The following is a 16,232-nucleotide window of genomic DNA, read 5'->3' on the forward strand; positions in this document are numbered from 1 at the left end:
GCACTCTATAGAATATCTTGTGTCAATATGCATTTTTTATGAATAATTAAAACAAAGTCTATAGGTATATCGTTAGAAGATAATAGATTCCTCAAGGGATGCAGTTGGATAACCGTGGATGATAGTTTCTTTCTAAGTGGCAGATTCTGGCCCTATCCGAGTTCGATACATAGCTTTGAAAATTAATTTTTTGTCTTTTTTTTAAATATTTAAATTATTGCACGCGAAGTTATTTCATAAATATTGTAATCTTTTTATACGAATCTTTATTTATAAATACGTATATAATAAATATATTTGAGGTTTTCTGTATGATGAATACATATTGCTTGTATATGTACATGCATATTGTACCCGTGTACGGGTATGTAGGTTTGTGGAGAATTAGAATTGCATATAGGTGTTTGAAATTGTTCGAGCGGGGCTCCGGAAATATGCGCTACGAGACTGGCTCGACTTGCGACACGCGCGCGCTCTGCAGATACAAGTGTTTTTTACGTAAGGTTCCGTCAGTCCTGTTCACATTGTACGTCTTGTAAGATGGTTGTATTACTTTATATTGATTTAGAATACATACATTTACATAATATGTAATAGAAATTAACAATAAACAATTTAGCTGTGTAACAAGTAGTACAAGTAACATCTTCATAACAATCAGTACAGTTCTATTTTTTGAAGTTGCTCGTAAAAATTCAAATATCTCAGTTACATATGGGTTTATAAATAAAAATTTACATACAAAAATTATAGTATTTGTGAAATTATTACACGCAATTTAAATTATAAAAAAAATTCTTTCTATACTGTGTATCGGACATAAGATCTGTCACTATTAGAAAATAATTATCATCCGCAGACATTCAATCTTCCTTGAGAATATCATGAACTTCTTACTATAACAAAGCATATTTTATGTAGAATAAGGGATAAAAAATGACGAAATAATTCATAAAATTTATTGATATTTATTCGTAACTAATGAATATTCTTTTTTATCGAATAAAATTGTTTTTCATAATTCGCGAATAAACTTTCTGCGACGAATAAATTTCCGAAGTAAGTAGTATTGGCACATACTTATTATTATATGTGCAGAAATTATTTGAAAATTTTGTATTTGAATAAGTTTTTATTCCAATAAAAAATTATCGATTATTTTCGAAGGATTTCGTTTTAGCCGTAATTCCTATTCGAAGATCCTACGAATAAAAATTTATTCGAAATGTTAATTCGAATAATGTCCAACTCTGATAGAGTGTATGAGAGGACGCGTGATACATACAACTGGGAAGGAGATGATTGTATTACCTGTAGAAATATGTAAACCGAAAATAAGGAATATAATTTTTTCATAAGACGCTTATTTTTCGGAAAAATTGAATTTAAAGATTCACTTAGTATGCATGCACGTCTAAATCTCCTACAGTTAGAAGAAATAATACAGGCTTTATAGAAGTTGGAATATCAGAGCACCGTAATATCAATACGTGATTCTCTGATTCGAAGAAGGATTTGTATGTATCAACAATGATGGCACTTTCAACAATTCATTTTATAATGTAAATGGTAAATGTAAAGTAATACGATTATGAATAGTTATATTATCAGTATTTATCATGGTGTTGACACTGCTTATTTTTTCGTATGCATACCAGATAAATCTTTAAATTCAATTTGCTCAGAAACTAAGTACCTTATAAAAAAATTACATTCTTTATTTTCAGTTTATTATTATATATAGAATCGCCTCTTTTCGGTTGTATCGTCTTGTACATAAACTTGTTTTAATTTAATCCTTCATAAAAAAGGACGCATTGGCACGAGCTATTTCACAGGATATTATCGTTTGATCATCACACGCGTCCCTCGAAATTTTATAAAAATTTTTGTAGATCTCACCGAAGAATCTCCTTCCGAGTCGGAAAGTGAAAATATCAGTAATATCAAAAAGACTGCGTGTGGCCTATGCCGCTTGTCGGTGACTTGGACCTAAGCGTATCAAACTTCTTTTCGAAGCTGTCCGAAGTGGTCCGAACGTCCGAAACGCCGAGCTCACCTACTGTTGGTGCCACAGCAGTGTCTCTCAGAATGACTTTTCATGGGACTTTTTGTGGGGCATAAACCATATTCGCAGCTCGTACAATTCTATTAGGCACCGCCTGACATGCACAAGCCAAACTAGTCACTTTTTTACTCTGTTTTATCCCTAACTTGTAAAAAAGCACTGCCGTAACTCCATTCTACTTTTAATCCTAAACTCTGGTCATGATTTTGCTCAGAACAATCTCTAAATTATCTAAAAACACTTTGATTTCATGACTGTGAATTTGTCGATTTTTGCTTTACTTTGAACACTCATATTACTGAACATCAGCAAAATCTGATTAAATCATGACCAGTGCGCACTAGATTGAATCTTCTTCTATTGAATGAGCCCTTTCCCATCTCAAAATCTTCTAATGTAAGGACGAAAAGTGTAATGGTGTAAACCTCTGTTTTTGCCTAATTTTGTTGGTAATGTCGCCGCTCTGACATTTCTGATCCTAGGCCCTTAAGTAAGCGAATTACTCGCTTCACGAGCTACTGTGCAAAGCCGGTACCACACACACCGCGAATATTCCCGAATACGATTATGTCCGAGTATAATTGATGATGAATCGAATCTTCCACACTACTCGCTCATACTTGGACTCAAATAGCTTCGAACTCGTGCATCCTAACGGGTGTTTCACGTTCCACAAAACCACTTCTTTTTTCAGTAAATCAAGAAGTTCAGAAATTTGCTCACTAGATAATGAAATTTCTAAAATTTTTCTTTGCCATATGACAATTTTCCCACAACGAATGGCAGATCGGCAAGAACGAGTACGAGTAACGAAAATCTCTGATTGGGAGTGTTTAGTCTCGCACTACTCGCAAGTGCCATCACTTGCGAATATTCACGATATGTATGGGACTGGATTAAGACGTCTAATTAGTACGGGTGTACAGCGTAACCATATATTTTTTAATGCATTATTTGTTGCATTTCTTTATTCCTTATAAAAGAATATTAAACTATTTTTCGGAAAAACCATTAGTTTGGCAAATATATCGCAGATATGTAAGTAATTTTTACATTTTCAATAATTAATTTCTTGAAAACGAGGTAGAGGCATCCTTTTCTACCTCGTGAAAATGTTTTGTTCGTCCTCTCTTACATTTAAAAAAGAAAAAAAAATTTGAACAGAGAACTCAGTACACATTCATAGAGTTCCCTTGTAAGAGCTCTTTCACACAGCGATATGCGATTCATATTGCGATATGTGTATAATAAATACCGACCAGATGGAGATTTTCGTAAAATACAACATCGTGATACTGTTTTTGCATCGATGTTGCTAACAAAGACATATAAACAAATTGTTGCATTTACGGTGGCTGTAATATCATATACGTGTATCGCAATGCACGTATCGCCCAGTGTGAAAGAGATTTAACATTTCTCTAGCGTCACATCTCATAATACAATAATCCTGTGTTATGATTTATGATGCGTAAGTAGAATGAATAAACAAATACTTCGTTTAGATCATTCAAGTTAGTTGAATTTAAATGGCTTGAATACAAGGGACTGGGGGCAATTTGACCGGTGGGAACGTGTTATTTTACTTGACATGAAATATCCTTTTAAGTTTCAAGTGAAGTCGAGGTCGTTTTAACTCTTTCTTACTTTGAAATACACAATAATTGATGTGTATTGTATACAGTTTTGAACAAATTTTGAACAAATTGACAAACATGTGAACGTCAAGGAAACTGTCAAAAGTGGTTGCTTTATTTGAAAAATATGTAAAATAACCAGCACACGTAATCTTTTTCGATACCATTTTTATTACTTTTGTTTAAGAGCGTGAGTGCAAGTTGCTTTTGAATTCAAGTAACTTGACTTGTGTGAACACAAGATTGATGCCAAATTACTTGAATACAAATGGTTCAAATTCAAGTAACTTGCTCTATTTGCACAAAGCGAACAAGTCACTCACTTAGGCCCGCTGTAAACGAGCGTTTTCTTGTCGCCGCAGCGATTTATTATAGTCCGTTTAGCAATTACCAATTTTCAATTATGAAAAATAAAGAAATACGTACAAACGCAACAATTTGGCGGCAAGTTTACGTATTTTCAAAAGAACGCAGATTTTGTTTCGCCGCTTTGCGTGAATTTACTGCTACACCTTGTCACCTAGTTGCTGCGTTCGTATGTCTTTCCTTGTTGTTCACAATTAAAAATTGAGAATTCTCCTTGTTGGTATAACGCACGGCTGCGAAAACGGTCGTCTGGAGCAGGTCTTGAATGGAAACAAAAAAATTGTTTATATATAACTTTGCAAATATTAGTTTCTCGATTCATGTTTATTAACACTTTCCCGCTTCATTTAGTGAATACTATGTACCCTAAAAAGTGTAAACTTAGGTACTTGTTTGATAACATTCGATTACCTGAACAGTATGTCCTGTTAATCGAATTTACCGATAACTGAGTGTCGGATAATCGGTCGTTGATTTTGAAACATAACCAAACATCTGTACAAAGTTTCAAAATTATAGATCTATAATAATAAAAAATACTTTATATTAAAAATCATTTTAAAAGCGACATCTACGAATGGGAATTTTAAGAATATCCCCTTAAGATATTATTATTGCCAAATGGATGCAGATTGGATATTATGTCATAGGACATTGTGCGTTTCGTTTGAGCTCTCCTATCACCCTTTGAAGTATTACAGTAATGTTGCGGACGAGTGCCGTTTCGTCTACACGGACGAGAGCTGTGGTTTATCCCCACTACCTCGTTTGATACGTGCCGCCGAGAAACCAATTCTTGGAACCATCGCGTTCGAGCTCGACGCCCGAGAACAAGGGCGTCATAAAAAACAACGATAGCATTAGGGATTTAAATAGGAAAAATTGAAGTTTCTTATTCGCAAACGGATTTTCACGCAAGTAACACCTTGTGCTCCCCCGATTAAAATGATGTCAAACACGACATGATTCCGATTATTTTTAACAAAGATACATAAAACTTGGTTTGTAGAAAGAAAGATCATGCTCATTGCGTTATGCAAAAAGACCTGAGCGCGGCTCTCGTCCGTGAGTGGTAGTCGATTCTAAGCCGCGTTCGTTGAATCGACTACCAGTCATGGACGAGAGCCGCGCTTGGGTCTAGTCGTGGCCTAGAATCGACTACCACTCACGGACGAGAGCCGCTCTCGGGTCTGGTCTCAGCTCTCGTCCGTAACATTACTGTAGTTGTCTTCATCGGGACTCTGAAACTCTCTACCCCTCTGCCCTCTCTTCCGAAAAACCCCTTACAGTAATGAATAATTCTATTTTATCGAACGATATCTGATATTGTAAATAAAATACTTCTTTGAGACAATTGTGATCGATGAAGTTAATAGTATTTCAAATAGTTGTTTCAATACAAACTTACAGGAATAGTATTTGAAGTAGCTATTTCATTTTCTATACATGGAAATACTTTTTCATTAGAAAGTAACCTATTTGAAATAGTTTTGAAATGATAATAGATAATTGACTAAGATTTGAGATCTCAAATCTGTTTCAGTGGAACGTCTGGTTTCTTCATGCTTCGTTTACTACTTGAAAGGATAATATGAAAGTAATTTTTTTACAATTAATTTAATTAATGTAATACGGTAAAAGCTAAAATCTTGGATAGAATGCTTGAAACAACAACACAATATTTTTTATGTAAAAAAGGCAAATGTTATTTGTACCGTTTTTTCCTTTTTACTAATATTTTTATAAAGAGTATAATTATCACATTTATGTTTACATAATTTTTGTGTTAAAAATTATTTATTGAAATAATAAAATAAGGAGTATAATGTACCTTTTTTAAAGTAATCTTAAGATTCAATGTATGTAGTTTACGTTTGAAATATTGGCGAAAAAAGCAAAATTTTCTGACTGTAAATTATATTGATTTTATTAATACTTAATACCTATAAGTTTTAATCAAGGTTTTCGTATCGTAAAATTGGGTGTCCTTCGTTGAGGTTTAAAAATATATTTTAGAAATAAAGATCATTCCATTTTATATCTAATTTTAACTACCTCGAGTTAAGTAATTGTGATTAATATGTTTTAAAACCTTTTAACTATAGTTGAAATAAAGAATTGTTTACATAATTTGCTCAATTTTCTGAATACTTACATATTTTCTAGATTTTTAGTTATATACTATTATCCTTTGGCTCGTAATTATTTTCGATTGCGACATGAGTTCTTATTTCAATAAGTGATTATAATTGCACTTATATTTGGACAAAGATTTTAGTATGAATGAAAAAGTTTATACTTACTATTCACCAAAATTTTATACCAATTGATTGTACAAATTCATATGCTAGACTACATAATTAAAGTTTTCGAATTCTTATAGGTCTGATACATTATTTATTATCATCACGATTTCTTGCTAGTAGTAATGAAAAATAGAAAATTTCTGATTTAAGAGTATGGTTGACGTTTAAGTAAAGTGAAACGAGACTTACTTTGAAAGTCACCGCAAACATTTTTACAATCTTGTTCGGTTTGGAAATTGTTCCGATTTCCATCGCAGCCGGAATAACTGAATATATGGCAGCGTCCTATTTGTTTATCGAAATATGCGCGTAAAATATTGCCGTTGCATCCTCCCCTCTTCATTGGTTCGCTGCAAATCTCTGAAATTAATGAAATTCTTCATTAAATTTCCGTATTCCTCTGCTATAACTTAGCTGTAATGTAATCAAAAAGAAAGGCCAAAGTGTGTATATTTTGATTCAATTTTTGACAAAAAGCTCTATTATTTAAATTGAAATGAATATCTAAGAACATAAACAATTGGCACTGATTTTCTAAAAACGGCTCTTTTCAGAGCTACAACAATTAACATAGGAATAAAAAGCATTCGGTTCGTCTTTTTCACATGTCCCAGCACATTTATTCCTTCTTACTCCGTTAAAAGTGCATAGAGGAATGCCTATTTTGTGTGCAGCTAGTACCAGCTACTGCTACACGGGAGTTAAGACAAGACAACACTTGTATACAGCCTTGTTCTTGAAAAATCTTGAAAATTCATACAATATTGTCTTGGTCTTGGTTGAAAGAATCTTGTATTGTCTTTGGTATTGCCTTGATATTATATTCAATTTATATACAATTATATATTCAATTTAAGATAAAATTTGTTAAGCTAATTTTAAAACATAACAAACTAGTTATTTATGTAGTTTATAATTTATTTTTTATAATTATAAGTAAATATAACTAGCGTAAAGCAAGTAGCAAGCGGATCGAATTAAAAACGTGAACGTCTTTCTAGAATAAACGTCAGTTGTCTTTTTAGAATAAACGTCAATTAGTTTTAGAATAAACAAGATTTTAATTTAACTCTCTAAATTATAATATAATCTACGATGTGTTGTAGTGAAAGTGTAAGAAGAAAGTGGCAACAAATAACAGTGAAGAAAGAAATAGATCTGACGTCTTGCCTACGTCATAGCCGACTCTAAAGCAACACTGCGTGATTCCGATTTTACACTAGATAGACAGAGATATATAGTGCTGCGTACTCTTTCTATCAAGTGCAAAATCGGACCCTCGCAGTGCTGGTGTTTTTTGTTTAGCATGGCTAGTACATACTAGAGTTGGCTGTGCTTACGTATCAAACGTATTTTCCTTAATAAAAAAAAAAAATGTAAATATTGAGAAAATAGGAGTGTGCTCACTATGTAAAGAATAAAACACCACAAAAGGAATTAAAATGAAAAACAGTAATATAACAGGTCTCAAATTTGACATGAATATCGATAAGGCGTTATTATCAGAGATATTTTATATCCTGTGTGAATTTACATAAAGTCAATTGGGTTAAGATTTTTTTCTATATTGGATTCAATTAGTACATATTAACCTTTAAGTATTAACACGAAATCTGACAAATTTCTGAACGAAATTTTACTCAAAACTTAAAAAATACAGGTTTTATTTTCTTTGTTGTTAGAATTGTTAAAGCAGGTGATTTAACGTCGATCCGAATTAGGGAGAAAGGTGGGTTTACCCAAAAGAAACCTACAAGAGCAATTTCTTTTGTCTGTCCTTGAAAGGACAGGTGTTTAATGACTCGTGCAGAGACTTCTACAGATTGCCTCGAATGAAGTACTGCGAGAGCTGTAGTTTGCGAGTGGTGAGAAGCCTGGTTTCTAGCGGAGCTAGTTCCGGTAGCTAATAGCGGCGGCCTATCTAACAGATGCTCTACGACCCTACGTCCACCTCACACGTATGGATTTATTCGTTACACGAGGGTTGCTACTAGACGAGTTGGTAGAGCTCGTACAACGGAGGAGTCTAAAACTAGCTCATGTTGACGTTGTTTGGTGAGTGCACAACTAAAGTGGTCAACCAAGGAGTGGTCTCTGGTGCTCCAAAGCCAAATAGCGGTCTTAGGGAATCAAGGTGTGGTCACCGATTCCCAAAGTGCAGTAATTCGCCAAAAAGCTGTCACTCAATTGCGAGCAGATTCAACTGTCGCGCGAGAGAAGGTGTAATTCGAACAAGTCGAATGATTAGGTCGCGAAAGACAGGGATGCTAGCGACAGAACAGCACTCCTATTTTTGTCAAAGAGATTCGATGCCCGATCTACTTTGACGAGGTGCTATTAATTGTTTCCTTTGCTAACTGCCAAACGACGAGGCATTCTTTTCGAACAGCTGATATCGTGCCGTGTTCACCCGGTTGAGATTTAACCGTAATACCACAAAAACTACAACAGTCATTCTTGCCGTGTTTATTCTTTGCACATCAGGACCACCTGTCGAAGTTAAATTTTCGGTAGGTCATGTGCGTCCATAGACAACGGATCTCGCGGATGTGGGATTGACTTCGGAATGACTCTAAATTTAAACGCTTGCAGATTTTTGAATTCTCTTTATGTAAGTATAATATATTTTTTAATACAAAGTGACATATGTTATGTTTAATTTTTGTAGTGTAGAATGTGACGTTCCGCATAGCGCCGTTTTCGATTTAGTGAATTTCGTAATGAGAAGGACCGTACGGCTTCCTTGTTAAACACGTACTGAGAGACGTCTCCTGGAGGGAACTATCACGAATCAGAATCGCTACTAATTTTGAGTGACTTCGTGTCGAGTGTGCAAAACGTTTCAGGATCGTAGGAGGGACCTGAGGGACCCCGTCCCCTGGCCGCGCAGTTGCTGGATTCGGGCGTCGTATCAGCACCGGATGGCCCTCCACCCTCGGAGTAGAGGGACTTGCCAATTCCGTGGAGGACCAAGAGAGCCACAACAAATCTGCCGAGTACGAGCCCAGGGATGATCTCGCGGCGTTGTCCCTCTTGGAAGGCGGGGGGTGGTAGCGAGTTCGGAGGTTGTTGCCCAGGCAGCAGGAGTCACAGGAAGTCCTGAGCAAGCTTCCATGATGCCGAGAAAATACGGATTGTTACTGGAGAGGAGCGGTCTACCCCGGGGGCTCCCCTATTCGCATGAGCACTTGACCATAGCGAGTACACTGAGGGGCTGTCGCTCTTGCGCGGGGCTGAGATGTGCCGCAAATCGGAGGGGTCGCATGCGCGTACACCGGACGCTGGCAGTCGTTACCGACATGCGAGAAGCGAGCGGCTGCCGAGAGGAATAGTAAAATCTGTGTGATAATTAGGGTAAACTGCACTGATTACCTTGAATTCGTTTTTCGGGCTCCGAGTGGCGGATTGGATTCCTTCAGGGGTGTCTCCCACCGTATTTATTTGTTTCCGTCGCTTTCCGGCGTCATTCCGACCGACGCATTTCTTTGTAACGGGCGAATCCACACCTGCCGATTGTCGCGGACACGTGCCGTAACCTGTTATCGAACACCCGAAATTGTCTTCCGTTGTAGCGCCGTATTGCACGGTCCGGCATTTCATTATAATAAACATCTGTGGCAGATACGCGTCGTGACGTTCTTGCCTTGGCGTGAAGGATAACCTCTTTCCAGCGTTTTCGACCTACGACCAGTGCTCTCCGACGAGTAAGACGATCTTCCCACCGTATCTCCGCTGTAAGTTACCATGGATATTCCGAACGTTCCGATAACTGGCACGGGGAAAGTGCTTGGCGCCCATCCGAGCAATTCCCTTTTGTCGATTGACTTGCAGGGCGGATACGGTGAAGTTTCACGTGCCTCTGCCTCAAGCACACGGTAGCTCGACGCGGAGAAAATACGTGATAAGAATAATTAATGTGACAATAATTTTCTGCAGTTAATTTTCATTTTGGCTATTAGATTGGCTAGAATGTGTCACGACAATGGATTTTCCTAATCTGGAATATTCTGGCCTTTGACGTTCCAAGTCCAAAATTGTAATCATTGTCTTTGTCCGCTCTCTCCTTGATATTATTGTCGAAAGTCAACGACATGTATATGTGTGTGCGAGAGGGAGTGTATTTGAGTGTGTGCGCGTGTATTCTAAAATCCTGAGAAGGTGAACGCGAACACCTTCGTTCCCCTGAGTGACGACCCAGACGACTATGCGCCTCTTACGCCTGGTCATTTCCTGACGGGCGGACCACTAAATGCGATTCCGCTGCAGTTCGTGGAAAATGAAAAACTCTCGCGATTATCAAGTTGGAGAGCGATTCAGAAATTCCACGAGCAACTGTGGAGGCATTGGACACGCGATTATCTCACGCACCTCCAAAATCGCTACAAGTGGCGCGCTACCCAACTGCAACTGCAATCAGAGGATCTGGAGCTAGTGCAGAATCCTCTTCTCCTCCCCAATCAGTGGGAGATGGAAAGAGTTGAGAAGGTGTTCCCGGGGAAAGACGAAAATGTACGTGTGGTAAAAGTACGTACAGCGAAGTCAACATACACACGCCCAATTACAAGAATGTGTAGGTTACCCGTGGATGAGCCTGCTACGACGACCGTCGCCGAGGTCGAGCAGGCAAAATAAACACCTGTAAAGAATTTCGGAAAAAACAGGGGAGACACCAAGGTGAGACCGATTGTTCTAGAAGAAAATCGAACGATCGGGACCCCCTCTTCCTTGACCCTTAAGTCGCCTGGGAGGGAAGACGAAGTATTTCCGTCTCTATCTCTCCAAGGGAAAAAGTGCTCCCGTGAAATCGCGGGCGCCACCGAAATCGGCTGGGAGCGTCGCGATGGCGTAATCAGTCTAAAGTGAACCATGGCAGACGAAAGCTCAGCTACACACAAAGAGATTACGGCGACGTTCGATAGGTGCTTACAGCTCGGGGAGCAAGCACTAAAATCGGACAACCTCCCAGCCTCACCAGAGAAGCCGACGCAACCGGTGCCCAAGGAGGAATGGATGCTCAGAATGGACTCCCAAGAACTCTGCGTGCCGGCACACATCCTCCGAACGACTAGAAGATATCGCTGCGCTGTTCCTGGGGGACGTTACGTCCTCAGGTGGGACAAGGAACAGCGACTAACGTCGCTGCTCTGGAGGCCGGAAATCGAGCCTCAACAACCGAAGACTCTGGAGCGGCAGCCACGAGCCGTCACCGTAGCGGAAGCAAAGGCGAGCGGACGAGCTCCAAACATACGGGAGGAGAGGCGACCTCCTGCCCCCGCAACGGTGACTCCGAGGAACGCGGAAGCGGCCAGGCCCCCGCAAACTTCCAGACGCGCCCAGCGACCATCCCGGCCTCGCGGACCGACCTTGGAAGAGCTGACGCGAGCAGCAGTCGGCATCGCGGTGGAAACATCGATGCGGCTGCTGCAACAACAGCAGCAGAGCGCGGCTCCACCTGCTCATAAGTAAGTTCAGTTAAATTTATACTTTGATTGAATTTACGACAAGGCTGCGAGTGAGTTCACTTCAATTGAACTTCACTTGCAGCATCTCTCTCTCTCATTCGCGAAGAAAGTATGTCTTTCGAGTTTCGCGTCGCGAAGGGCATTCGGCAGAACATTACCGATTCTCTGTTGCACGGACCGTACAAGGGGGGCGGTATGTTTAAAAAGCGGTTATATAACGAGCATGTGGCTCGTTCGTGAGATTCGTGATCTGTTGGTATACGTGACCGACCGAAGGTCACCTTCGGTTGGATATTCCATTGTCCTAGCAGAAAAACACGGTCTATTGTTGTATGACTCGTTTTTATCGTGTACATTGAAGTTCAAACAAGGTGAGCATTGTCGAGCAACGTTTTGAACTCCAGGCCCGATGTCGAGTGGGGACATCGAAGCCTGAAGGAGAGAGAGAGTCAATCGTAACACATTAGAACGATATAAAAGATAATTGGTGAGCGCCGCAAAGGGGTAAAAATTAGCACGTTTCCCGCTTTGCGGAAACACACGCGGCTTTCGCCCCAGTCGTCTTTCGGCAGTCTAGCTTGCGACAGTCAGTTCGACCGATCGTCAAGCTCCTATCAGCATAGCCAGTTCCAAGATTTTAAGTAGTTTGGTTACCAGACATTTGAAATCTCACTCGCTTCACAGCTGAAACGTTGTCTCCTGCGACTAGGAAGCTGCTCTGTTCGATCAATACGTATTATACGTACGACAGAGCACCTAGTTCGTCAAAAGGTGACAATTTAGCGAGATTTGCGCTCTTGGAATCGGGGGCTGCCCTGATTCTCTGAGTTTCGTCTTCGTCAAGGAGCAACAAGGCTGCTCCCTGGTTGATCACTGAGTGACGGCATACAACAGAGAGAGTTAAGGTCGAGTCACATATATCCGGGCGATCCGGGCCGGGCCGGGCGTCGCAGGGCCTCTCCGGGGCTTTCCGAGTATTTAGCCGTCGCGTCGTGGATCACGTAACTATACCTCAGAGTACTCTTGACCGAGTAGGAGTACAGTTGGTTTTCAAGAGTCGTGTACGAGAAGAAAGAATTATGGCTTCATTTTCTGACGAGGAATTAATTGTATTGATGACAATTATGGAGGAGCAAGAGGAAGAAAAGGAAGAGGGCAGTGTAAAAAGAAAGTGGGTCCATGATGCATGGATAAAAAGAAATAGTGAAAGTGAATTTGTAACACTGTACAAAGAATTAATCGACGACGAAGTAAAGTGTGCGGAATATTTTAGAATGTCAACATGTACATTTGAAATATTATTATCTAAGATAGAACACCGCATAAAAAAGAAAGATACGCGATGGAGATTATCTATCACCCCCCAGAAACGATTGGCAGTTACTCTAAGGTGAGTTAAATGGACAAAAAATTTGATTGTTTATACCAAGTACTTGTATTACTTTGTTGGAGTTCCGTTTCGGATTCATTATTCAATAACTGTTATTCTTTATTATTTAATATTTACGCTTCACGTAATATTATATTTTAATTTTGTTTTACATTTCTAGCAACTGGCGATTCGTATAAAACAATTTCATTCAGTTATCGCCTCGGCCAAAGCACGGTACACACTATTGTGAACGACACATGCAGAGCAATAGTGGAATGCCTCATGTAAGAAACAATGTCACTGTCATGTGAAGAAAGATGGAAGGAAATCATCAAAGAATTTAATGGCCTGTGGAACTTTCCCAACTGCATTGGTGTGATAGACGGAAAGCACGTAGTTATAAAAGCTTCTGCAAATACCGGGACGCAATATTTCAACTATAAAAAAACATTTTCAATTGTTCTATTGGCTGTTGTCGATGCACAGCATAATTTTGTTGCTGTAGACGTAGGGTCCTACGGAAAGAACAGCGATGGTGGAATTTTTTCGCATTCCAATTTTGGAAAAGCATTGGAACGTGAAACTTTTAATGTCCCGAAAGAAACATCGCTACCGAACTCGACGAAAAGAGCTACATTTGTTTTAGTTGGAGACAAAGCTTTCCCTTTGAAAACGTACTTGATGAGACCATATCCGGGACAACAGATGGAAGACTCTCAGAAAGTAATTTATAATTATCGTTTGTCGCGAGCAAGAAGGGTGGTAGAAAATACTTTCGATATATTGTCTCAAAAATTTTAAATTTATAATCGGCGCATTGAGTGTTTGCCGGCAAATATTGATTATTTTATATTGTCCACGTGTATTTTACACAATTTTATTCGCAAGCACGATGGGAAAAATGTTTCCACTAGTAATGTAGACGCTCCCACGGCATCCACATCATCTTCAGAAACAAATGTGGCTTTGCAAAATTTGCCGCTACAAAGTGGCAATTCCGCCAGGGCTGTATTCCAAGTGAGGGAGATATTAAAAGAATATTTTAATGAAGAAGGAGCCGTAGCCTGTCACAATAATAGGATTTAAATCTGTAAAATTATCTATTATTTCTAAATTTAAAAATTTATTATATAAGCTAATATTATAAATCAACAATTTATAATATAATCTAATATTATAAATTTGACAATGTGTAATATAATCTAGTGTGTGTGTGTTCGTTCGTGCGTGTGTGTATATATATATATATATACATAAAACAATATACTGTTTCCTATGTTATTGTGGGTCAAAATTATTGTAAAATTGTTGACATGTGGATGAGCTTTCTCCTAATCCTTCTTCTCCTAAATCATCTTCTCCCATCTTTCTATCCTCCTCGCGGAGTGCTTCGAATTCACATTCTTGTACTAAATTAAAAATCTTACTGCGTAATATGCTTTGTTTAATCGGATGAAGTTTTTCGATCATTAATTTAATTGTATCGAAAAATTTGTCGGATACAGATGGCCGAGTTTGATTTGTTTTCATTAAGTACTCTAGTAATTTTGAAGATGCAGATTGATCATTCTTTCTCCTTGATATGGATTCTTGGCTACTGCAAAATGGCTCTGATTTGTCTCCTGTTTCCTGCTCTGCTATTGTGTCATGAATATTTTCAATTGTGGCAGGTTCTGCTTCTTCCACCGTTTCTTGCATAACGGGCACTTCCCTACTATTATTACCATTTGGAGCACTATTTGGTACACTGCAAATGGTGTCCCTCTCGGTCATATGATAATTTAAAAGTGACAATTGGTTTGAATATTTGTATGATTTCATAGACCGTGCAGCTTGGCCGCTTTGTCCCTCCGATTTTTGCAAGGCCTTTCTATATTGGTCCCTTATGTTGTTCCATCTTGTTTTGCATGCTACTCCTGCAAGAAAACGTACGTGCCTATCACCTCTGCGTTACTCGCGCTTTACCACCCCGTTTAGCAGCTCTGGCCGTCACCAGCCACCAAGACTAGCATCTGCTAGCTATAGCATATCCCCCCGCTCGCGAATCACCGCTTTCATCGGGATTCGTACGAAGCGAGCCTTTCTATAAGGTGCCTTTCTTCCTGGCGAAGGAACGTCGGTAATATAGTCCACTGCATTACATTGTGTTACGGCAAGGCATTGCTCCCCCCTCCACATTGGCTTGTTGTCGAAGCATGGAGTCGGGAAGACTAGGTATAGCGTGATAGCCGTACTCTCGCTTACCGGTGCGGTTCCACCGTTATTCTTTTTTCCAGACGCCAGCGTCGCTGATCGGCATCGCGAGGACCAGATGGCCCCCACTCTCCCTGCAGCATCGACGCCCGCCACGGACGATGAGCCCCCAGTCATATTTTCAATCATAATAAACGTCGTATCTAAGCCCTTTTAAAGGCCGACTTAAATTTGACTGATTGTACAGTTTCTTTAAAAAACCCTCTCACACCTTTTCCGGAACCTCGTTAGATCCCTTAGTATAAGCGATTCTAACAGTGTCTTTACGGTCACCTTGGCACAGAGAGCCACGTGAACAACAAGATATAATATATTCTTTTATTCCTTTCCTTCTTTTATACCATATACTTTCTCGTGTTTATATGATCTATTTGATTCTTGCTCGCAACATTATATATGTATATATAATAATTTTAGGTGTATATGCATCATATTATTTTATAGTCACGTGCTCATTGCGTGTAATGCGTTTTCCTTCTGTTTTTTCTTATATGATTATCATGTCTTTCCTTATTATTACCGTTATATGGTACTGTTAACTCGAACTGGCTGACGATATTATATTTGTTTTTCAAGTTATCAAACCTTTGAGAATATATTTTTTTTTATTTTTCCATTATATTGAGTTAATTATTTTATATTTCCAAATACAATGCAAGTGTAAGCCTCCGACTCTCGAAAAGTAATCACGTGTAGACCATTTACCTATTTAAGGGGGTACGGTAGTCACATAACTTTTCGAGATTGCTAGGTCGGTATCTGTTATTA

The 16,232-nt window shown here is 38.9% G+C and overlaps 1 protein-coding gene across 7 annotated transcripts in view; it reads right to left on the reverse strand.

Moving 5' to 3' along the window:
* LOC143177589 (spondin-1) overlaps positions 1-16,232 on the reverse strand; it is a 219,721-nt gene that overhangs the window by 41,167 nt on the left and 162,322 nt on the right. For all 7 annotated transcript variants that reach the window (XM_076375624.1, XM_076375621.1, XM_076375619.1 and 4 more), the window contains exon 12: positions 6,567-6,737. In XM_076375624.1, coding sequence (XP_076231739.1) covers positions 6,567-6,737 — 171 coding nt within the window. The remainder of the gene's footprint in view (positions 1-6,566; positions 6,738-16,232) is intronic.

This window comes from Calliopsis andreniformis, chromosome 3, assembly GCF_051401765.1.
Source record: "Calliopsis andreniformis isolate RMS-2024a chromosome 3, iyCalAndr_principal, whole genome shotgun sequence".
In the NCBI taxonomy this organism is placed as follows: Eukaryota; Metazoa; Arthropoda; class Insecta; order Hymenoptera; family Andrenidae; genus Calliopsis; species Calliopsis andreniformis.